This window comes from Eumetopias jubatus, unplaced genomic scaffold (genome assembly GCF_037043125.1).
Source record: "Eumetopias jubatus isolate StellerSeaLion01/CBP00866 unplaced genomic scaffold, mEumJub1_p1.0 scaffold_4, whole genome shotgun sequence".
Taxonomy (NCBI): Eukaryota; Metazoa; Chordata; class Mammalia; order Carnivora; family Otariidae; genus Eumetopias; species Eumetopias jubatus.
The window spans coordinates 30932661-30956947 of NW_028274810.1; the positions used below are offsets into that span (position 1 = coordinate 30932661).

Sequence of the window (24287 nt, forward strand, 5' to 3'; positions counted from 1 at the left end):
AGTGTCTCTCAGGCTAGTTTTTTAAAAATTCTGTTGTCCATTTCAGATTTATGAGATTATTCCTTTTTGGATATTTTACTTTTTCTATGTAATTTAATGAGAAATGTCAGGAATGGGTAATAATATAGCATCAAGGTTTGCTTTTCTTTTCATTGACATTTGCACACTCTTCCCTAACACATGTTTATGTGCTGCCCATTTTTAACTTCTGTGTATGTGATGTAGAGACTCCTGCTGGGTGCTGCATTAGCACCATTTTGGGATGATATCATTGAATATGATCTTATTGGACGTCTATTTTTATTACTGTGGAAGTTTGCCAATCTCAAAACAGAATTCTGAGGCATAGAAGGGGCAGAAAAATTGTTGGTATAAATAATAACGCCAAAGACACATATTTATAGTATTTATTTGTAATATTTATTGTATTAAAGAACACATCTTATGGAAAGAGTAAGCTCATATTTATAAGCACTTATTCTAAATTGTGAAATAAGAAAGTAATTAGAAACAATTCTTTTATTCTTTAACTAGACTTAATGTTTTACGGAGCGTGTATTTGGTACCATAAAAGATATTAGAAATAATGAACTGTATTGAAAATGTTTTAATTTCTAAATATCAGATTCAGTTCTTCCTATCATAAAATAGTATTACTTGTTATACAAATTAAAAGTACTGTGAAGGAAAAATGGAAGACTCTGTTCTTCACCAGAGAGCAGGAACCTAGTCTGTCTTGTTTACTGCTGGTATTCCTAATAATAAAGCAGTGCCTGGCACATGGTAAGGGCTCAGTAAATATTTGGAGAGTGAATAAACTGTACTTGCTACCATTTACAAAAGGAAAAGAAATAGGGAATTTTATGCCAGCACTTCGGATAGTTCATACCTAGGGTTGCCAAATAGCAGATTCTTTTTAAATTGTCCTTGAGGATTATTGGATATTTTGAAGGCCTTGCTGTAATTGCTGAGTCGGGAAGTCAGAACCATGATGATATTTGCATTATTTGAATGGGGTGTCTGTGTTTCATAGGAAGAAAACGGTTTTTCCTCTTACATACTTTGGCTTTGATTTTGCAGTAGTGTTTTTATTCATTCAACAAGTTAATACTTTATTCACCAAATACTACCTAAACACCTATGCCATGCACTGTGCAAGGTTCTAGAGATACGAGAGTGACTAGGTACAGGACCTGCCCTCAAAGAGCTTACATTCTTCCAAGGAGACAGGCAATTCCCAGTATAATGTGGCCATTTCTAATGGTGCTGTCCCTAGACGATTTGTAGATATGCAATATGGGATTGTTGCCTAGCACAAAGAAAAAAATTAACCTTTAAGATACTTTTAAAGTCTTTCACATTTTTTAAAGTGCTTCTTCCTTCTTGGAAAATTATTAGGATCTTGATATAAACAGTGGAGTTACACTAATAAAAATGTGTGCTTTGAACTCTCCATACATTCTAATAGAATTTTTTCTTTCATGCAAATCTAAATTTTTTTTCTTCCATTTTCTAGACTAAATGTGTTAAATGGGCTTGCCAACAATATGGATGATTTGAAGATAAACACCGATATTACTGGTGCTAAAGAAGAACTCCTAGATAACAACGGTTTTATCTCAGACAAAGAGAGTGGAGTTCATAAACCAAAAGATTGTCAAACATCATTTCAGAAAAATAATACGCTCACTCTGCCTGAAGAACTATCAAAGGACAAATCTGAAAAAGCCTTAAGTGGAGGCCAGTCTACTCTATTTATACATGCTGGTGCTCCTCCTGTTTCTAGTGAAAACTTTATCATGCCTAAAGGAGCTGCTGTTAATGGACCAGTTTTACACTCCTCCTTAGCTAAGACTTCCAATATGAATAAAGGCAGTGTTTCATTAACCACTGGACAACCTGTGGATCAGCCAACAACAGAATCTTGTTCAACTTTAAAGATGGCACCTGATCTTCAACTATCTACACCGCAGAAAGCAAGTCAACACCAAGTTTTATTTTTGTTATCAGATGTAGCACATGCTAAAAATCCAACCCATTCCATTAAAAAACTACCTACCTCTGCTTCCGTTGGTTGTGACGTTCAGAATTCAGTAGGGAGTAGTATAAAGTCAGATAGCACTTTAATAAATCAAGTAGAGGTGGGTGAGGATAGTGATGATTTATTGGTAAAAGATAATTGTGTCGATACATTGACAGGAATTTCCTCAGGTACAGATGAATTTAGGTCAGAAAATGATACAAACTGGGATCCCCAAAAAGAGTTCATTCAGTTTCTTATGACTAATGAAGACACAGTGGATAAAGCTCCGGTTCACTCTAAAGTAGGTCTAGAGAAAAAGAGAAAGCGAAAAATGGATGTAAGCAAGATTACTCGTTATACTGAGGATTGCTTTAGTGATTCTAATTGTATACCCAATAAGTCAAAAATGCTAGAGGTAGACTTTCTGGAACAGAATGAAGAACTACAAGCAATAGACTCACAGAAATATGCATTATCAAAAGTGAAGCCTGAATCAACTGATGAAGACTTGGAATCTGTAGATGCTTTTCAGCATCTAATTTATAACCCAGATAAGTGTGGAGAAGACAGTTCACCCGTTCATACTAGCACTTTTCTTTCAAATACCTTAAAAAAGAAATGTGAAGAAAGTGATTCCGAGTCACCTGCTACTTTCAGCACCGAAGAGCCATCATTCTACCCCTGTACAAAGTGCAATGTGAATTTTAGGGAGAAAAAGCACCTCCACCGGCATATGATGTATCATTTAGATGGGAATAGCCACTTTCGCCATCTTAATGTCCCAAGGCCATATGCTTGTAGAGAATGTGGACGGACATTTCGAGATCGTAACTCACTTCTAAAGCATATGATCATTCACCAAGAAAGAAGACAGAAGTTGATGGAGGAAATTCGTGAATTGAAAGAACTTCAGGATGAAGGAAGAAGTGCACGACTACAGTGCCCTCAGTGTGTGTTTGGTACCAATTGCCCTAAAACATTTGTGCAACATGCTAAAACCCATGAAAAAGATAAAAGGTACTACTGTTGTGAAGAGTGTAACTTCATGGCAGTGACAGAAAATGAATTAGAATGCCATCGAGGCATTGCCCATGGAGCAGTGGTAAAATGCCCTATCGTCAGTTCTGATGTAGCCCAGAGGAAAACGCAAAAAAAGACTTTCATGAAAGATTCTGTTATAGGATCATCCAAAAAATCAGCCACCTACATATGTAAGATGTGTCCTTTTACTACTTCAGCCAGAAGTATTTTAAAAAAACACATAGAATACTTGCATTCATCATCATGCATTGATTCATTTGGTAGTCCTCTTGGACTTGATAAAAGAAAAAGTGACATTCTCGAAGAACCTATAGATATTGATAGCACTAAACCATTGATTAAACAGCAGTCAACCACATTTCCAAAGAACTCTGCTTTAAAACAAGATGTAAAACGAACATTTGGATCATCCTCACAATCAAGTAATTTTTCCAAATTCCATAAGCGGCCACACAGAATACAAAAAGCTCGGAAAAGCATTGCCCAGTCAGGTGTAAATGTGTGCAATCAAAACAATTCTCACAAGACTGTTATGATTAAAAGCAGCACTGACCAAAAACCTAAGTATTTCCATCAAGCAGCAAAAGAAAAATCTAATGCCAAGGCAAATAGCAACTATTTATATAGACACAAATATGAAAACTACAGGATGATCAAAAAATCAGGTGAATCATATCCTCTACATTTCAAAAAAGAAGAAGCCAGTTCATTAAATTCTTTACATCTGTTCTCGTCATCAAGTAATTCTCACAACAATAGTTTCATTTCAGACCCTCAAAACTCTGACACCAAAAGGCCAGAAAGCTTCAAAGAGCATAGGCGTGTAGCTGTAAAGAGAGTAGTGAAGGAATCTAAGAAGGAAAGTTCTGTTGGAGGAGAAGACTTGGATAGCTATCCAGATTTCTTACATAAAATGACTGTTGTTGTTTTGCAAAAACTTAATTCCGCTGAAAAGAAAGATAGCTATGAAACAGAAGATGAAAGTTCCTGGGATAATGTTGAGCTAGGTGACTACACTACACAGGCTATAGAAGATGAAACCTATAATGATATTAATCAAGAACATGTGAACTTATTCCCGCTGTTTAAAAGCAAGGTGGAAGGTCAAGAGCCCGGAGAAAATGCTACCCTTAGTTATGATCAAAACGATGGCTTTTATTTTGAATATTATGAAGATGCTGGAACTAATAACTTTTTGCATGACATACATGATCCTCAGCATTTAGAAAATGCAGAAACTTCATTGTCAAAGCATAGTTCTGTTTTTCACTGGACTGATTTGTCTCTTGAGAAGAAATCATGTCCTTACTGCCCAGCAACATTTGAAACAGGTGTTGGGTTGTCAAATCATGTCCGAGGACATCTTCACAGAGCTGGATTAAGCTATGAAGCCCGTCATGTTGTATCACCAGAACAAATAGCCACAAGTGACAAAATGCAACATTTCAAAAGAACTGGCACAGGGACACCTGTTAAGCGAGTTAGAAAAGGTAAGTTTCCATGTAGATAATTTGGGTTAATATGTCTGTACTCAAATTCAAAGGATTCAAAGATTATGCTCAAATTTGGTCTTTATTAGGATCACATAATTTTATATTTCAGAGTTAATTGGCTTTAAGATGATCACTTTATAAGAAATTCTGATGTTACTCTTAAAAAATTTTTTTTAGCTATAGAGAAGTCTGAAACCACTTCTGAACACACTTGTCAGCTCTGTGGTGGTTGGTTTGATACTAAAATTGGATTATCGAATCATGTTAGAGGCCATCTGAAAAGACTTGGAAAGACCAAATGGGATGCTCACAAATCTCCGATCTGTGTTTTGAATGAGATGATGCAAAATGAAGAAAAATATGAAAAAATCTTGAAAGCATTGAACAGTCGTCGTATTATTCCCAGACCATTTGTAGCTCAAAAACTTGCATCAAGTGATGACTTTCTATCTCAAAATGTTATACCTCTTGAAGCATACCGTAATGGCCTAAAGACTGAAGCTTTATCAGTGTCTGCATCAGAAGAAGAAGGGCTGAGTTTCTTAAATGAATATGATGAAACGAAACCAGAACTGCCCAGTGGAAAAAAGAATCAGTCTCTTACACTGATAGAACTGCTTAAAAATAAAAGGATGGGAGAAGAAAGGAATTCTGCTATTTCTCCTCAAAAAATTCATAATCAAACTGCAAGAAAGAGATTTGTTCAGAAGTGTGTTCTTCCATTAAGTGAAGACAGTCCATTGATGTATCAACCACAGAGGATGGATTTGACTATGCACTCAGGTAAGAGGATGTTTATGACTGTTGTATAGAGTTTAAACACAATTTAATTATGTTTACTTGTATGGAATATTTGTAGAAAATACTTTATTAGAATCATTTTACTTAAGCTGCTTTTTTTGCAGAGCAGAGATTGGTTATACTGTCATTTCTATATAAATCATCAGTTGATGCTCATCAGCACTGAATTCTCTGTGCCTCATTTCTTGGTCAGAATGTAAGGTGAGAACAAAAACAAACAAAAAGCTGATCTGTAAAAATAAAATTTGCTATGGCTGGGGGATGGTCCTGTGGATGGGAGGGTAATATTGTTCAAAAGCGTAGCATTACTGAAATGGCATACCTGTCCTATATTTGCCAGTGCTCCAAGGTGATAATGTTTTCAAGATATAGCTGTTGGTTTTCCTTCTGCTTAGGTCAAACGAATAAACAAACAAACAAACAAACAAAAAATAGAACTCTTTAAACCAAATGGATTGGTGTCTGTTGTGTGTTGTGATTAACCCAAAGAAATGTCTCCCTCTCCAATTCCTCATTATATTGTGGGGTAGTTTGGTTTTGGAGAACTGTTTTTAAGTATAAAACATTTGTTTGGGGTTTTAGATTTTACAGTGGTGGTCTAAAAGAACGGAACAGATGATCTAGGTTAGTGCTTGTGCACCAGTAGTTTTTCATTTCCAAAAGAATAGTTTGTGTGTGCTGGCAAATGATGTAGCAGATAAAAATAGCCAAACTCTATGTGTTCTTATAAGTCTGGCTTATACTTTTAGACTAGAAAAATTTTAAGTGTCTTTGTAGGTTTCTTTTGGAGGTTAAGAATGTTGAAGATGAACTTAGAGGGTCTCATAATTTAGCCCTGAGTTGAAAGTGTCTAAGGTAAAAGTAACTCGTCAGTGGATTAATAATGAATACAATTATGGTAATGTTGATTTGTTTACTTTGGCAGACATTGGGATAGCTCAGATATTTGTATGCAGTTTTGATTTAAGGAAAGATTACCTTGTGTTGTAAGTGGTCTGTAAAACTGTCTTGTCAAGGGTTTCTGGTTAATAGGGTTCTTTCTTTTGTATGAAGAGAATCTTTCAAAGTCAAATCTTCAACCTTTTTGAGAAGGGGAAAATGTAAGAAAGGTGTGTTAGTTGTGTTGACTAAGGTGTAGTACGCTTGAGAGATGGAAAGCGTATTTGTGGCTGATTATCATAGTTACTGTTGAAGAAACCAACTGAAAGGAGTTGGGGGAGTGAGGATTGTCTTTGAAGTTAGGAGTTTCTTATTGTTTCAACATGTTTTCTTTCCTGTGATGACTAAGATGTTAGCTTGTTGATCATTTATTTAGCACAAAGATTTTAGCAAAAAACTTCAAATCATTAACTTTCATTATTGATTGCGCATTCAGGGTAATGAACATAAAATGCTCTGAATAAAATGTTGTGTCTAACAGCTGCTCAATGGTGTGTTTTACCACCTTTCCTCCCAGCCTTCATCAGAAAGCCTAATTTAGTATTGAGCCTTTTACGGTTTTGTGGGTAAAACACTTTAATTACCACTTTGTCAACTAGACTTTTTAATTCTTTTTATTGGTAATGTTGTAAGCTTTGAAACTTCTCAACTGAACTGTGCTCTTCAAATCACAGGATTGTATTTTAGGTTTAGGAAATGATCTGCGTAACACAGAAATCTGCAAGAAAGTGATAATAGGTGTTAAATCCAGAGGAGCTCAGAGGTTCAAGGCACTCCTCTTCCACATTTCCAAAGAGCATGGGTTGGCTCTAAATACTAACAACAAACTAATAATAGTTAACTTAATTCCCCCTCTTTATTTTAAGTTAAGCTAATTCAATGAACGTTTTTTAAACCATCCTTATTGTGGTACTTTTCTTCACACTTTTAGCTAAGAAAATTTCACTTTTTGAAGTGAGAACTGGATTATAGTTTTCTTTTGAATGATAGGTATGCCTGTGAAGCTTAGAACATGTGTGCATTGCAATACGACGTTTACAAGTGCTGTTAGCCTGTCCAACCACTTACGCGCTTATGCACGAAAGAAGAGTGCTGGACTTTTGACTGGTACAGGTATGTTTGAACAGATAACACAGCAAGTCTGCTTGGTACAGTACACTTTTTTTCTCACCAGACTGGTGCTAGTTCAGATGATATTTATAGCTTTCTTTGGTAAGCACAGCTGAGACTGAATATACATTAAATTTCAGCAACTTGTAAACTGCTAGATATAATTTTAAGCAAGTTATTCTTTTTCATTTGGCTCTTATTGACTTGATTTGGGGGAAAAAAAACCCAATAGAGGTGTGGAACTTTTGAGTCTACATAATTCCCATTGATTTTTAAATTATACTATTTTTGATTTTTAAATTTATTTTTGTTAGTGGATTCCAGTAAGGCACCTCTCTTTGGTAAAAAAGATTGTAGTTCTAGCTTGAGGAAATGCTTTATTAGGAAAGGAAATTATTGTGAAATTTCAAACATGTAGCTTGATTAGAAAACTAAGGAATTTTCATTAGTTTATAGATCATATCTTTAAAGGGACAAGCCTTAATAATGGCCCATGTTGACAACTGAATAGATTTTTCTTTTAATGCTCCTAAACTATGTTTAGGATTAATAAATATAGCCAAGCACATAAATGTTAGCATGCACATTTCTGTGTTATTTTTGGTTGGTTAGCCCAGCCTTGCAGATACCTCTTCATATTGCTAGCCTGTGAAAAATTTTATTAGCTTACTCACATGTAATACTGCTTTTTACCCTACAAAATGCCTTGCTCTTTTCAGTTGTAGCCTTTCAAGCTACCCTGCTTTAGCAAATCCCATTTCTCTCACGTCTTAAAATAATACCTTCTTTTCTAAATATATCCACATAAATCCTTTTGTCTAAAATTCTCCTTCCAATCTTTTTATTTCTCTTGCTCTTTTAGATCACTGCCTTCTGCTTTCTTCTAGTTGTTGTTTTCCCAACTTTGTTTTCTTCCTCGTGTCTTCCTATGGCTTACATCCAGTATGTTCTTGCTACCAAAGAAACACTCGTATTCATACTAATGTCCTTCTTTCTTCTGCTTCTTTGCTTTATCCTTCGACTTGATATACAAATGACCAGAGATGACCGTTGACTGTATTAAAAGGAGAATAGAGTGAATTTTACTTTGGGATTAGTAACCTCTTACTGTGAGGTTTTAGTTTTTATGATATTACTCCTATCTTCATCAGGCTTGGAAGGTGATTGCTGACATTAGAAGCAGGGAGGCAGTGAAAATAAAAGACTATAGAAACACAAATTCATCGTTGTTACCATAATCACTAACTTTTATTGAACTCTTACTATGTGTCAGGCACTGTGCTGTGCAATTTGCATGCATAACATTTAACTTCACAACCACCATATGAGTTGTAGGTACAATAATTCTCTCAATTTTACAGGACACTGGGGCTTGGAGAACTTAAGCAAGTTACCCAAACTTACTTAGTTATTAATAGCAAAGTTGAAAAATCAAGGCTGTCTTATCCTAGACCTGTTTGTAATACTCTTGTCTGCCACATACAGAACACAAGCAATTGGAATTCCTAAAATGAAGTTCACTTTAAGGTAGGGAGCATTCTGGTAAAGACTGAATAAATAAGAGTCTTACAAAGAATGGGGACCCAAGAAACAGGCCTGGATTAGATTTTAGAGGACTTTAAAAAATGCTTCAGTCTGACAATTCAGGCAGATAATTGCAAATACTCAGGCACATCTCTCCAGTACAGATTTTGTAGGCCATTAAAAAATGGTTTTACATCATCTGACAATCTTTCAAAATGTAGGATTAATTATTTGTAAATAACTGATCATAACTCTCCACTGACCAAGGGTGCAATCTAATAAATACTTTATTATCAAAAAAATATCATTATTAAAGAAAAAAGTAATATAGGATGAATGGGGATACATTTCTTAGGGCATCAAGAAAAAAAAAGAGGATATTACTTTTTAAATACCTTCAATACTAACCAAAATGTCAGAAGTGTTAGAAAATATAAATTGTGTTTTTGGCAGTCCTAAGGCAAAGAGAAGGAAAATGAAAAGCTGAAGAAAGTCTAGTGTGGTATTTTCCACAGCCCACACCCACTTTTAAGAAAAATAAAAAATTCATGCACCCTTTTCTTAGAAATTCTGAAACTTTCCTCCTGATATTTGAAAGCTTCTTGACCAGTAGAGCTACACGGAATATGTCTTTACTGCTTACTTATGCCAACTAAAAAGTTTTTTTTAAATCAGCTTTATTAACATTTTTAATTTTCCAAATGGGAACGTTCTGTATTATAAACTCCACATGCCTATTTTCTTCCCCCATATTAGTTTTAGTGATGTCAGTCAGTGCTCCCAATCTGTAGTTTCTGGAGGGTTCCACTGGATTATTATAAGGGATTCATCAATTCATATGAGCAACAAGAATCATTTTTCAAGAATATGTAGATGTTGTTTTGATGAAAGAAATACAAAATCCTTTTTAAAAAACCTTACCTTAATCTAAGTAGATCACAAAGCTGGAACAATGTAAGGAAAAAATAGGTAGGACTAAATCTTCCATAAGAATGGCTGGTACCTAATTCAAGTAGTCTTCATTCATGTGGATTTTATTTATGTGGCCTCCTTTTGAAGAAAAAGCTTAGGTATCCCTAAGAGTAAATGCTAAAGGTCTGCATGGTTACCTAGGATAGAATAAACCCCCAAGCCTTCTTAGAAAACACCAGCGCCTAGCCTCTTCTGTAGGAACTAGCAGTCTTTTGAGGGAGGTAAATATTCTAGCTAGCCTGAAAGATCAAAAAGGATGCTCCTCTGTTTCCCCAAATAGCTGTTTACTTGATGACTCACGCAATTCTAATGTGATGGTGCTGAATCTTTTTTGGGTCATTGACCTCTGAGAATTTTGTGAAAGCTGTGGTCCCCATCCCAGAATCATGCACTTATTCATCCACAGATAAAAAGTTTTCTATATATAGGTTTTGTATCCCTTGAAGGTTATCATCTATAGACCCTTCTTCCTCTGGCGGAAAGCTGAGAAAGAGGAGATGACAAAAATGAAGTAGAAAGAACACAGAACTAGGAGTGTGTGTGTGTGTGTGTGTGTGTGTGTGTGTGGTAAGAGTTAGAAAATGCTTAGAATGCTGGAACTGTGTAACATCAAAACTAATTTATATGGTCACAAATATAAACTAAAATATAATACGCTTCATAATTTTAGTAAAAGGACATAAAGTAGGAAAGCTTGGAATTGAAGACGTGGAAGGGTAGCCATACTTGGGACAGAGTCAAACTGTCAAAAAAGAATAGACTTCATTTTGCCCAGAACTGACCAAATTTATAATCCACTGGGCAAGTTCAAATAATTATTTAATAATTTCCATGTGCTTGTGGATAATCATTTATGAAGCATTTTTTTTACCTTTTTAAAAATGAATTTTTGTCTCAAGAGGCTAGTGCCAAAGGGTTTACTTTATATCATATATTGTAAATTCAAGGCATACTTCTAAATAGAAATTTATTACAGTTAAGATAGACCACACTATTGGTGGACTTCTTTTTCAGGTTTTGTTCTCTTTAGATTAACTGCTCATACAAATTTTTTCCTGGTTAATTCTTTATACAATCTAATAAGAACATTACATAATTTTCATTAAAAATCAGAAATCTTATATAGTTCATATTAAATGCATTTGGACTTTTAATTTTACTATTGACTTTTTTGTGTTTAATATTTAAATGATACCCTTTTTATACTGGCAGTATTAAAAACACAGCATTACTAAGTTATTAGTAGAGTGACTGTACACACTGGGTTAGCCCTGTTGTCCCAAATGAGTAATAGAAGATTGCCTCCTTCATAAGTGTCCTGGATTGAACAATAAATTATATGGTCACTTTGGTTATTAAAGTTTCTAAAATATTTAAAATTATTTAAGGCAGAGTATATTCTATCAACTTAATCTGCAATAAGGAACCAAAAAAAAATATTTTGAGGTCAAAGTAAGAGTGAATTCCAACAGGTAAAGAAAAGGAAATAATTAAAGTCTGAATAGGTTGTTGTGAAAGGAAATATATCAGTAAGATGAATGAATGTTTGCACGATGCTTCCTTATGGTACAGAGCCATGTTATCTCTTAGAAAGGAGAAAGAGTAATAGTGGTGTTCAGCATTTTTATTGGAGCTCCATTTTACATCTTGACTGTGTATACAAACTCACTTTAATACACATACTTGTTCACTCATACTCACCTGGATTGAATGGGATGTACTCTAATATTTCTGTTTTATTCTTTTTCATTAAAAATAATGCTGGTCATGACCCAATAATTTGATTTACTACCTACTAAGAAGTTACTACCCACAGATTGAAAACACTCCCCTTAAGTGACTTTTTCTCTTAGGGAATAGTACTGACCAGAATCAACAATAGTAAGATTTTAGAAATCATAATACTTCTTCTATGGCAGCAAGTAAATTTTCTTTACTCATTGTATTCAAATGTTTATCTGTGGATCGTATTTTATTTATTTTTTATTTGTAGATCATATTTTTTAATAAAATGCTAACCTCCAATATTTAAATTGGAAATTTCTAGTTAAAATTAATGCAAGAAAAACTTTTTTTTTTTTTTTTTAAAGAAAGGGTGAGGCAGAGGGAAAGGGAGAGGGAGAAGCCCAAGCACGCAACCAGTGCACCCAGTACAGAGCCCGACACAGGGATTGATCTCACAGCCCTGAGATCATGACCTGAGCCAAAATTGAGTCGGATGCTTAACTGACTCAGCCACCCGGGTGCCTCTGAAAACATTTTTATATGCAGATATATTTGGGGGAAAGGCTTCATTTCATTACCTTCATGAACACTTCCATGACAACATTTTAGAAGTAAAGCAGGATTATTGCTGTTCTATACCAACAGACTCACCACTATCATAATTAATAAATAACTTCCAATGAGAAAAAGAACTTAAAAATTGGCACTAGAGAGTCTTTCAGTAAGTACCACCAGTGCAATATATCTACATTCTTTTTTTAGTAAAGTCAGTGTTTTATTTTTCATACCATCCACTTTTAAATGGAATAGTAGGTTGTGTGTTACTTAATAGGGTCTTTTGCCTGTTTTCAGCTTTAATGATATAATTGGCCATAGAGGCCTGCAACACCCAAGTGCTAATGAATGTGTAACACAGTGCCAGGTGCTGAGCGTGCAGATAAGCCACCAGAAAAGTAATTCTTGTATTGTGGAAAGTGCTCTAGGAACACTTTTCTCCTGTGGTGGAAAGAAAAAAATAGTATTGTGAAAGCTTCTCAAGATGCATTAAATTATTTGTCTTTTTGTGAGTGTCTCTGCAGTGTCTTTTAAGACATTATTATAAAATTACATCTTGAGGAAATTGCATGCTTTTATAGTGATTCATTCAGCCTGAAAGAGTAGTACAAACAGAACATTTTTATTTTCTTATTATGATTAAACTTTAAAGGAGCAAACTAGCTTTTAGTTAAAGCAGATACCTTGATAATTACTCTAGACTGGGCTATATAGAGGATACACGAGAAGTATGAAACATGTTCCTGTCATCAAAGAACTTAAGAGAGCATTATTGGCAACACATATAAAACTATCAAAATTAGAGAACTATGCAAGATAGTATACAAGTAAATGGAAGTAAAGTATGAGTGCTGTAGGATATAAAGGTGTTTATTTTATTCTAGGCTGGAAATTAAGTTGGGTTCTTTTTTCCTGCTGCTCTCACAATTTGACTCATTATTTAAATAGAACCTCAAAAAGAAGGAAAAAGGAAAAGTAAGAGTGGTTCATGCTGCTTTCTTGTCATTATGTTTAAAATGAGAGAGAAAAATAAAGCTGGTAGTCAAAGAAAATTTTCATTCATTCAACAAAATTTTTAGCTGTTGTATCATGTACCAGGACAGTGCTCTGAGGCCGTAAAGACCCTGCACTTCAGCTGCAAAAACATACACATGATCCTGTGGGATAAGTACTAATCTGGAAAAGTTTGTAAGGTTTCAGCTAGACCCTAAACTTGAAGGATGAGTAGTTTTAGGAAGAAGAGATGAAGTAGAACATTCTAGGTAGAGAGAAGGACATAGTTTAGGCACAAAGGGATGAAATTTTGAATTCAAAAGGTACTGGGAGATTGAATTACAGGTATTTGGGAAGATGGTAATGCCAGAAAGGTGGGGTTGATGCTTTGAATGCTTGCTAAAAAAATTTGGAAATCATGGAAGAATTTTTTAAAATAAGGGAATAATGTGGTCAGACTTGTATTTTTAAAAAGCTATCCCTGATAAAATGAAAGATGTGTTTCTGTATTTTCCTGGCTACAACTTATCTCTGTAGTATCTCCTTTAATGAAGTGAAGAACACTTCATTAAAAGTGCATATCTGTATATATTTATCTGCACAATAATGTGTCATTATTCATCATTAGCACAACAATAAATTGTTCAAGTTGAATAAATTTTCAAGGTAATCGAAGACTAGTGTCACACTTGATTTTATCCTAACCATTTTGATGATAATGTTTCTAAAATGTTCTTATTTCTGCCTTGGGAAACTGTAGACTGACTATAATTTAATCATTTGATAAATAGGAGTCACCCTTACGGATACTAAGTGTTTTATTATGCGAGCAAGAAGTGGGCTATTTGCCTACAATACTAAAAATTGATTGGCTGATTTATTCACTAATTCAACAAGCAATTTTCTTCAGTTCCTGCTTGGTTTATGCATGGTGCTAAGTACTGCAGAGATAAATTGGATCTTATCGTAGAAGCACATAATACATAACTGTAATACAAGACAAACTGTAAGTGCCATTGGAGAGTTACACCTCTCCTCATGAAATACTGTGGAAGTTCAGAGGAAGAGGAAGGTACTTTCAGCTGGACCAGGACCCAACAAGGCTTTTGGAAGTAACATTTGATTTGGATCCTGAGGATAGCTAATTGAAATGGAAATTGGGATCAGGGGTCGGCAAGAAGCATACCTATAGGAGGGAGCAACTTGGGACAGCGGGAAGGTTTATTGAAAATACAAGGAAGTAGGAGGTAAGAGGCAGACAAGTAAAGGATATGGAATGCTAATCTATGGTGATGGGATTAACTTTTTAGTGAGGAACAAGTGAAGTGTTTTTTGTTTGTTTGTTTGTTTGAAGAATTGGAGAAAAGTTAAAGGATTTGCTGGGGAGGTGGAGAAATTGTAGGTGAGGTCATTTTAGTAGTCCTGAACCAGGACAATGACAATATGAATGCAAAGGAAAGATAATAATTAAAAAGGTAATACTATGGAAGGAAAAATAAGCAGAGTTTGGCAGATTAGTTAGAGGTAGAAGAATAAGAGGACAGAGATAGAGATGACTCAGGTTTTAATGTTACCAGGAGGTCGGTTATACCAGTCAGTATAACCATCATATGAATCTGCTACCATGGTGTTTCTAAGTAAAAGATAGGCTTCATTACTTATCCAGCAACACGTGATCATCTAGCTATTCACTGTAACAAAGCAAATAACCACACTGATCGAATCAGTAAATTTGTGTGTAGGAGAGTGGAATTCTGAAGAGTTTTGTACCATTGTAGCACAAAATATTTACATTTTATGATGCCTGCTTTTGATATCATTAGTTATAAAATTTAGGAATTCTATTTGGTTGATAATCTTTTTTGACCAACCACTTGTTTTTCATAAAAATCTTAACTAGTCCCCTACCATTCTTGTTGGTTCTGTTACTAGTTTTCGGAGTTTTGCTTTTTATATCTTGTTTGATCTTTTTAACAATTGTATTAACCTAGATTTTTATATGTTTGGATTTTTTAACATGTCTAATATCTTTATATCCTTTGTTGTAATGTTTTGTGTTTGCTATGATTTCTATTCTAACATGATTTTTTTAATGCTCTTTATAATCTGGATTAAGATATAGTTAGACCTTATAAGTAACAAGGCATGTTCTGGCCAGAGCTAACTTGTAAGTAATCTGCATTAAATGACTTTATGGAAATAATAAAACAATACACAGACTTTCTCTTTTGGAGGTTAGGATGAGAGGATGAATGTGACTTGATGGAGACTCTTGGTCTCTCATGTATCAAGAAGTGGAAAAATAGTATTCACCGTTTCTTTGTTGTGTCTGGAATTTGAGGAATAAGGTTAATTTTTGCTGTGCAGTGTTTAGAACATTAATTGTGGCCTTAGCTGGAAGTTAACTCGACGCAGAAGGTGCCTGGTCAACACCATGTTTGATTATAGTTTGGATTTTGGCTGGAATGTGTAAAACCTTCAAAATTATAAAAAAAAAAAATCAGATCTATTGGGATTTGTGCATTTGTGACCTTCAGATACACCATTATAATTATTGTGCGCCCTGTGTAACTTGAACATGATTATATTAAAAGATAATTTATGGCAATACTAAAGTAAGGTTGTTTCCTTACCTAATTTTATAATCAGAAACATTTATTTAATTACTCCTACTAAATATGAAATGATATTTTGAAAATACTGAGGCTTTTAGGGGTCAGGAAGTGTGATTATATACAAATAATTCTAAACAAAAGTGTTTTATAGCAGATTAGTTAGGTATTTTAATGTTTATTCTAATTTTAGATGTGTCTTAGTTTTGGAAGAGTGGTTGATATTGGTAAGTGCATATTTTGCTTTAGAAAACAGCATGCAAGTCAAACCCATCTTAAGAAATTTTAAATGTTTTTTCCTAACCTGTTACCACAGAGAAATAATACATTTACTATCCTTATTAACTCTTAACTGACCAGTAAACAACTTGTAGCCAGGGTATTGTTAGCTTTTAGCTTTTGACAAGCTGGAAAAACTAGTCTGCTTCCAATTTCTTTGTTTATAAAAATCTGTGGTAAAGTATACTGACGTTTAGCTTTTCCCTTCACTCCTTAGGGGAATATTGCTCAGAATATTCTTTTACAAATATCCCCTCTACTTTGAAGTAGCAGAGACTTCTACAAATTGAATGTACCTATTTTTCTCCCAAGTAGACTTAAGTTTAAATAAAGACTACCTTCATTTGCTTGAACTCATTCTCTGAACCAAGGATAGAAGGCTATTCCTACCCTTAATATAATCCTTAATTTGTAGGGCAAACTCAAACTACCTGCTTCTTCTAGACTAATACTTTAAGCAATAAACCTCATACTTAAAGCAAAGGAAATCTGCTTTTCAGGTATTTTGCATTCCATCCTTTTCTAGGTAAAATGTTAAATCTTGCAGGATCTAATTAACTTTGCCATGATTGCTCTGTGATTCTGGGTTAGTTATTACTTTTAGTCACTGAGAATGGAAACTCTAAAAATTGATGTAAGTAACCTAGGATACTGAAAAAATATCCAATTTTGGAGTGAAAATATCAAGAGAAAATAACGGTGAAAATATACTTCTGAGTTGCTAATTATATATCTATATGCTTAATTCTGATTGGAAGGGGAACATTGCTTTTCATGACAGTAAACCCCTTAAACTGCTTTATAATGACTGGTTTGATTATGGTAGTATACCTAGAAACAAAAAATTGGTATTGGAAGTAGGGAAGTCCTTTCCATTTTCATAGGCTATGGAGAGTGGGATTTAACAATTTTTCTCTTAATAGCTGTTTTTTTGAGTCAAGAGATTAAGAGGTGGAGCTGAGGGCTGGCTTTCTCATTTAGAGTGGTAGGTACTCAGGACCCAGAACTGGCAACATATTTTGCAGGATCCAGTGCAAAATGAAGATGTAACGTCTTGTGTTAAAAAACTTAAGAATTTCAAGATTGCGTATGACAGCAGTGTTTAACCAAGTATGGGATCCTATGTGACTGCACAAGTCATATACCCATGAAGTCTGTCGTGTAGGCACTTTATGCAAAGAGAAGAGTGTACACTGAAGAAATAAGAATTTGGCTTCCTTTATCCCCCATCCCTATTTTATACAAGGTAACATGTTTCTCCTCCCATTCCTCCCGCCACCAAAAGCGATGTTCCCTTTTCAGCTGGGGCTGAGGGAAACAAAATGCTCTTTGCACAGTCTTTTATATGCTTGGGACTTAAGAACTTTGAAGGACTAATGACAGCAACTAGAATTGAGTTTATTTATCATCTCACATATGTGTACCCCTTGGGACATAGGCATTCTCCTCCCACCTTTCCACTGCCACTACTTACCTCCACCACCAGTGTGTTAATGGTGGTGGAATGATGACTTACCTCTTTCCATCTTCTTTATCCCTACTGTCTTCCTGAATGAGTTCATAGCTGTTGTTGCTGCCTACCCATCTTACACAGGCCAGCGAGATGGAGAAGAAATTTTCTTCCCTCTAGTAGAGCTATACTATACCTCTTATTTTGGATGTGTATAACCTGGCCATTGTATTAAGTTTCATTTTACTCCAGAGATGCCGAAAACCAGTTAGGAACAAAAAGATGAGATGGGACTTTGAATTAAATGGGTAGGGGAGGATGATTGCAAATAAAAATATTTTGGAGGTGAATGTTAATTTAGTTATGATGTCCTTTACCACACTGAAGCTTCAGATGTTTCTAAGAAATAAATACTCATTTTTGGAGGTCATTTGTGTAGTGAACTAAAAAGAAAATGAAATTCACTGAAATAGTTGTATGTAATGGGCAGAAAGGTAGAAGTGTCAAAAGGACTTATTAAATGTTGGAGCCCAAAGTAAATTATTTTTCTTCCAGGTATAAAACTAAATAAGGCTCAGAAAACAAACTCGAATTTGTATCTCTTGTGTTACTCATTGATTATTTGCTTTTAACTGATCTGGTTTAGTGCTTTAAACACATTTTGTTGTTGTTGCTGTTGCTGTTGTTGTATTTTGTAGCATAGCAGTGTGGTGTTCTTTTTGAGGGTTCATAAGTCTACTGTATTTCTCTTTCATTCCTATTTGATCAAACAGCTGTTTTACTGAAAGGAAAGGTATATTCTAAAACTTTGTATATAACCTTACAGCATAGTTTATCCTTATAAGTAAAATACTCCCAGTAGCAGATTAAATCCTTTATAAATCAGATAACTGCAAAGATGTTTTTAACAGTCTTCTGCTTAAAATTGATCATTTAAACATTTCTGCCTCCCTGAATAGGTGCGTGCCTTAGGAAGGTTTGAATGGCTGAGTTGGTTCCTTTCTAAAATGCAATTATCCTCAAGGAGAAGAAAATTAAGATTCTAAAACCAATCTAGTATTTTGTGTAAATTTTAAGTATAGAAACAGTGTTAGATTTAAAATACTTTGGAAGAGATAAAAAGTGTGTGTGTTTTTATTTTTTGACACTAACAAATAAGTGCAAATAAATCCTTTTACAAAGAAATGCTTTGTATAAAGATATATTTGGCAGATTATTAATGTAAACAACTTTGTTAAAGCTTTGGCTATTTATCACAAATATTGATATGCCCCATTATATTAAAACTGAACGTGTTAGTGTTCTGCTTTTAATGTTCTAATGACTCCTGGTACACTCCAGAATAAAACTGCTTTTCCCTTTACATATAATAAAAACTGTTGAATGAGAACATTTGTGTAATAGATATGTTTGTACATCATCTTTTTCATTTAGTGGAACATTTTGTGTAAATCATCTTTTTCATGTAAAGAATACCATATGGATGTCCCCTTTGTGTGCATATTAATAATATATTAAATACTCATTTTTTTGCAGATTTTTCTAAAATGTTTGAGCAATAATGCAGGGGTGAAGTTTGGATGTTGGTATTAGAAAAAAACTATTCTTGTAAAATGTATTCATGTTTTACCATCTAAAATAAATACGTGACATTTCAGGGGATAAGAAATTTAAAAGCGATCATGGAGATATTAAGACACCAAGGTACTTAAGTATAATTACCAGAGGTCCCAAGTTTTTAATATCCTTACTTTATGGACAAACTTCCAAGGATGCCCAGTGCATGTGGTTCTCTAAACTTACTTGGAATCCTGGGTAATGGAGAATCTCAGTGATATGCTGGCAGAGTTGTCCTATTTTCCAAAGTCATGATACCTTCAAATATTAATTACTACAAAAACTTATGGCATTGTCATTTAAAATTTAGATCTGATCATTCGTAAAACAGCCTAAACCTCAGTTTCTAGAGTCTGTACAACATCAAAAGTCAGAAAAATTCTTTTTCCTGTATTAAAGTCAAAAACATTTCTATATCTCAAAGTAAACATGTCCAGTTCCATTTTTAAAGAATTATGGCGTCTAAATATAACTGATAAAAACATTCTATTGCATACTTGCCCATCACCCTCTGCCCTTCTCCCTAAATTTGCTTTACACACTTAACATTAGCATTCTGTGAACAAATTTTTGAAGTATTGTTATAATGCATTCTGTTTGTATCCTACAGTAATTTATTTACATTTTAAAAGGAATTTGAATACAGTGTGGCAATTTTGACAACCAGCAAGCTCATCAAAGTAAGATTCTCCCTATAATCTCATGATAAACCAAAAATGCTTACTCTGTTCCACATAACAAAGACAGGGATTGTGTGTGGTTTACCTTTTAGATAGGGAAAGAATAGCTGACATCTATTAGCACATAGCACTTAGCCCTTTGAGTTCCCTAAACTCTTCTAGTGTATGAATTGCTTTATGCTTTAAAATCCACTTAAATTCAGATTGCTCACCAGTGCAACTAGGAAAAAGAAGGTGCTAATTACAAAGCACTTGGTACCTCACTCTTCCTAATGGTTGTGAAGAACTTAGTTTCTACATCTAAGCTAGACTGATCAATGAAGAATTTCAGTGTGACTGTTAGCAACATATTCATTTAAACAAATGACGCACAGGTGTTCTACAGGAATGCTACCTATATTGCATAGTGGTAGAACAAATTTCCATTCATACGCTGCCTAAGTGTCAAAGGTTAAATTATTGGGTTTTCCTTTGTTTTTTCACCAGAAGTATTTGTTGAGTTTCTACTATGTGCCAGGCTCTTGACTGAGATAACTAATAATTTATAAGATTTTTCTATTCCAGATTTTGTTTATTTAGCTTTGAATTAGCCATTCTTAACTTGATTTCCTGCAGTTCTTTATTAGATTCTTCTTCTGAGCATAAGCAAAGGAATACTCTGGACCCAAGCAGGATTTTACTTTTAAAGAGGCAGGTTACACAAGAAGCAGAAACCAGTGGCTTGAATGAGATTTATCTAGGCTTCTCATGGTTTTTAATTTTCTATATGACATTTCTGTTAGCATTGCCAGTTGACTACTGTAAGGAACTGTGTTCACTGGTTTTGTAATAGTGGCATCTATTCTTTTGGAATCTGGACTTTGAACAACTCATTTCACAGAATCCTTGAAAATCAGTTCCTATTCTCTCTTACCTAGAATTTTTCAAGGGATTTCACATGACAGGTTAACAGAAGAAAAGCCATTTGTGTAACTCTTCTGTTACATTTGTTTCCCTCCCCCTTGGATCCCTAGAGATAAACTCTTACCTTCTCTTCCTGCTAACTGACCAGCAGCACCCTGGCATATTGTCATCCCTTTGTCCAAAGGAATGGTGTAGTTGTATTCAAAAACCAATAAAATGTTATGTCCTGTCATTCCTACCTACAAAAAATACCTTTTTTCCCTTTATTAAATTATATTTTTTAGAATAAGTGATTGAAGGAGAAGTCAAGTAATTGAAGTAATTTCAAGAACAGCACTAAAATTTTGACCCACTTATAATATAAAAATCTTTTTCCCTTTTTAATCACAGTTTAAAAATAAGTTATAGGAGAAAATGTAAAATTAAAAAAAATGTGAAGTATAGTTAGCATTACGTTTCTGGTCCATTTGTAAATTTATGTGAGATATTCTGGATTTACATTTATTTCTTAAGTAAAATAAAAATTATTGTACGTGCAATACAGGTTGAGTTAAAAAAATGAGAATTGAGCTTTTTTTGCCCTTCCAAATGTAGGACCAGCATATAATTTTAAGAGCTATTTATTATGTATTTGCTGTAAAATTGATTTCTCATTGACTTTTTATTATGTTGTTGATTCTTTACTAAGTTTTCAAAGCATGTGAGAATAATGGAATAGTCATCAGATGGTAACTTAATTTAACGATCTTAAATAAAAGGTTATAATTTTCCTGGAAATAAGGAAGATTAATTAGATATGAAAATAATGTACTTAATGATTGTAAGAGGAAAGACTACCATTGTAATAATTGGCCAATTTAGTAATTTCAAGTTTAGTTACATTCTCTCAGTTCTAGTTTGGTATATGATAAAGCATTATTTGAAAAGTAGTACAGGAAGAATGTTACTGTTGTTACAGACCCAGCTACAAGTTAGTGCATGCTTCAGGGAATACAAATGAATGTAGACTTTTTCTAACTTGGTTTAGATGGCCTGACCTCTCTAGAAGTATGTATTTATATTTTAGAATATATATAAAATGTTAAGTCTTTCTCTTCCCTTTTTTAGCCTTAGATTGTAAGCAAAAGAAATCAAGGTCAAGATCTGGAAGCAAGAAGAAAATGCTAACATTACCTCATGGTGCTGACGAGGTTTACATTCTCCGATGCAGGTATATGCTTATATTGCCATATCTGCTCAGTTTCTTCAGATTTTGCTTTGAGACATATTAGGGATTTTTAATTTGTGGCAGAAGGTGCATTCTCAGCTATCAAGTTATAAATGAATTTTTGGAGACAGGCTTAAAATCTTTCTTAGCTCATAATACACTGTATTTCATAACTGATGAATAAATTTTTTATATCATCTCAGAACTGCAGTGATACTGTGATTTATGAAAGTAGCTTTTTTTGTTGTTGTGTCTTATTTAGTTGCTTTGTTTGGTTTACTTTGGTTTGAATTTTTTTTTATTTGTCTTGAGTGTCTGCTTCTTGGGACTACATTTCTCTCCACTCATACTTTAAGTATAGCTATGCAAACTTATTCCCACCTCCTTGTATACTCATCCTCATGAGGTTTAAGGAATTCTGAGTTGGGGAAGGGTCTTTTGAAAAGAATGGTACATTTTGGAATTATGTTGTTTTAAGTGTATTGAGATGGATAGGTATTAAGACCTTTTAATTAATTTTAATTTAATAGTATTTCCACCTCTACAAATATTACTACAGGTAATATAGCTGTTAAGCATGTGAATTGGCAGTTTTATATTATATTAAATCATTTTGACTTTATATGTATTTAAAAACTGTTGTCAAGTACTCCAGTATATGATAGTATCTCCAAGATATAGTAAAGTCTACTTCTTATGTTTATGGATTTTATGTGAATTGGTTTTAAATAAAGGGAATTGGTCATGTTAAGAGAACTGTTATCAACTTCTTCTACAGGTTTTGTGGCCTAGTCTTTCGTGGACCATTGTCTGTTCAGGAAGACTGGATTAAGCACTTACAACGACACATTGTAAACGCTAATCTTCCACGGACTGGAGCTGGCATGGTGGAAGTCACGTCACTACTTAAAAAGCCTGCCTCCATTACAGAAACTTCATTTTCTCTACTAATGGCAGAAGCAGCTTCATAGAACAAGGAAACCTTTTAAATAGCAAATTTAAATTGGATGTAAATTTGAAATTCTTTGTCTTTTTTTTTTAAAGCCACGTTAAATTATCCGTTTATAAATACTAAAGCAGGAAAATGGGGAAAAGTGAATTACAGTGACATCAGAGCAAACTGAGTACTTCAAACAGTAAGTAGTCTATATATTTTATATAGGATGGAAGATGTGTTTTTAAGGTTTACTAAGTTTTGTCAGTTAACTGTTCACTCAACGAAAGATGTACACGTAAGCAGTCATTAATAAACTGTTGCACATGGATAACTTAAAGACAGACTTATTGGAAAATTACATTTTCTGCAGTGTTACCGGAATCAAGGTTCTGTTTATTCCCCACAAGACTTGCATTGAAAAATAAGATATTATATTTTGTTTGTATGTATTTAGTGTTTTGTATAATATCAGGAACCGCTAAACTAAATTTACTCAACTTAGGGCATTAAATATCATGTACTTCATAGTTTGAGACTGTTCACTCAAATAGGGCAGAGTACTATTCTATCTAGATGTGTAAGTGTTTTTTTAAAATCACATGGAACGGTTTTTTTTATACTAAAAAGTGGAGGGAGATTTGTTTAAACAAGTATTTCTAAAAGAAATATGTACATAGTCCTGGAAATTATTTGTGGTAAGGAAATATTCTTTACTCCAGTTGCATTTCTCAGACAATAAAGTGGTGCATCCATGCTACCTCCTACTTTGTCAACAAAGATGCTATTTACCCTTTACATTTTTGTATCATAATAGATTTAAAAAATCTAATGTTCTTTATTGCAAGACATCCTTTTGTTAACAGATTTGTTTCTTTTTAATGTTTTACCTAAATTTTGACATGCTTACAGGACAGGTTTGCCTCTTACTTTATTTAACATTGTAGAAATGTAATTAATAAACAATGCTCACTACACAACTTAGAATAGGCTTTCTCATTTATATTCCAAATTTGATCAGTTAGCAAAACTTAATACACCAATTGAAATATTTCTACATATGATGAGAATGTTTACAATTTAAATTTTAGAACTTGTTTTGGATGTGATTATATGTACGAAAATCGTGTAACACTATGCTCATGCTAAGAACCGACATAACGGAATTACTGAAATAAATGTGCTGTGAGGAATGGAAAATATGGTGCAGATGTCTTGGTCATGATAAATTGTGATTCTTTTAAACTCTTTCCAAAAACAAATTATTCCTTTTAACCTGCAATCAGATTCCTTTACAAATAACAGTTTTGTATGCAAGCACCATTTCATTTTATTTCATGTAGTATGGCTAATACTATAATTGAAACAAGGATATGCATTGATAATTTTCTTCGTATGTAAATAAAGTTAAAAACAGTTAAATAAGGAG

At 33.9% G+C, this 24287-nt stretch overlaps 1 protein-coding gene across 6 annotated transcripts in view; it reads left to right on the forward strand.

Moving 5' to 3' along the window:
- The window catches only part of ZNF644 (zinc finger protein 644), a 97911-nt gene extending 73853 nt beyond the window's left edge, over positions 1-24058 (forward strand). For 3 of the 6 annotated variants that reach the window (XM_028087621.2, XM_028087620.2, XM_088022358.1), the window contains 5 exons: positions 1517-4554; positions 4735-5340; positions 7288-7410; positions 21825-21927; positions 22703-24058. In XM_028087621.2, the coding sequence (XP_027943422.1) occupies positions 1517-4554; positions 4735-5340; positions 7288-7410; positions 21825-21927; positions 22703-22895 (4063 nt within the window). In that variant the 3' untranslated portion in view covers positions 22896-24058. The remainder of the gene's footprint in view (positions 1-1516; positions 4555-4734; positions 5341-7287; positions 7411-21824; positions 21928-22702) is intronic. The other 3 variants (XM_088022359.1, XM_088022361.1, XM_028087623.2) reach the window with 2 other exon arrangements.
- The last annotated feature ends 229 nt before the right edge of the window (positions 24059-24287 follow it).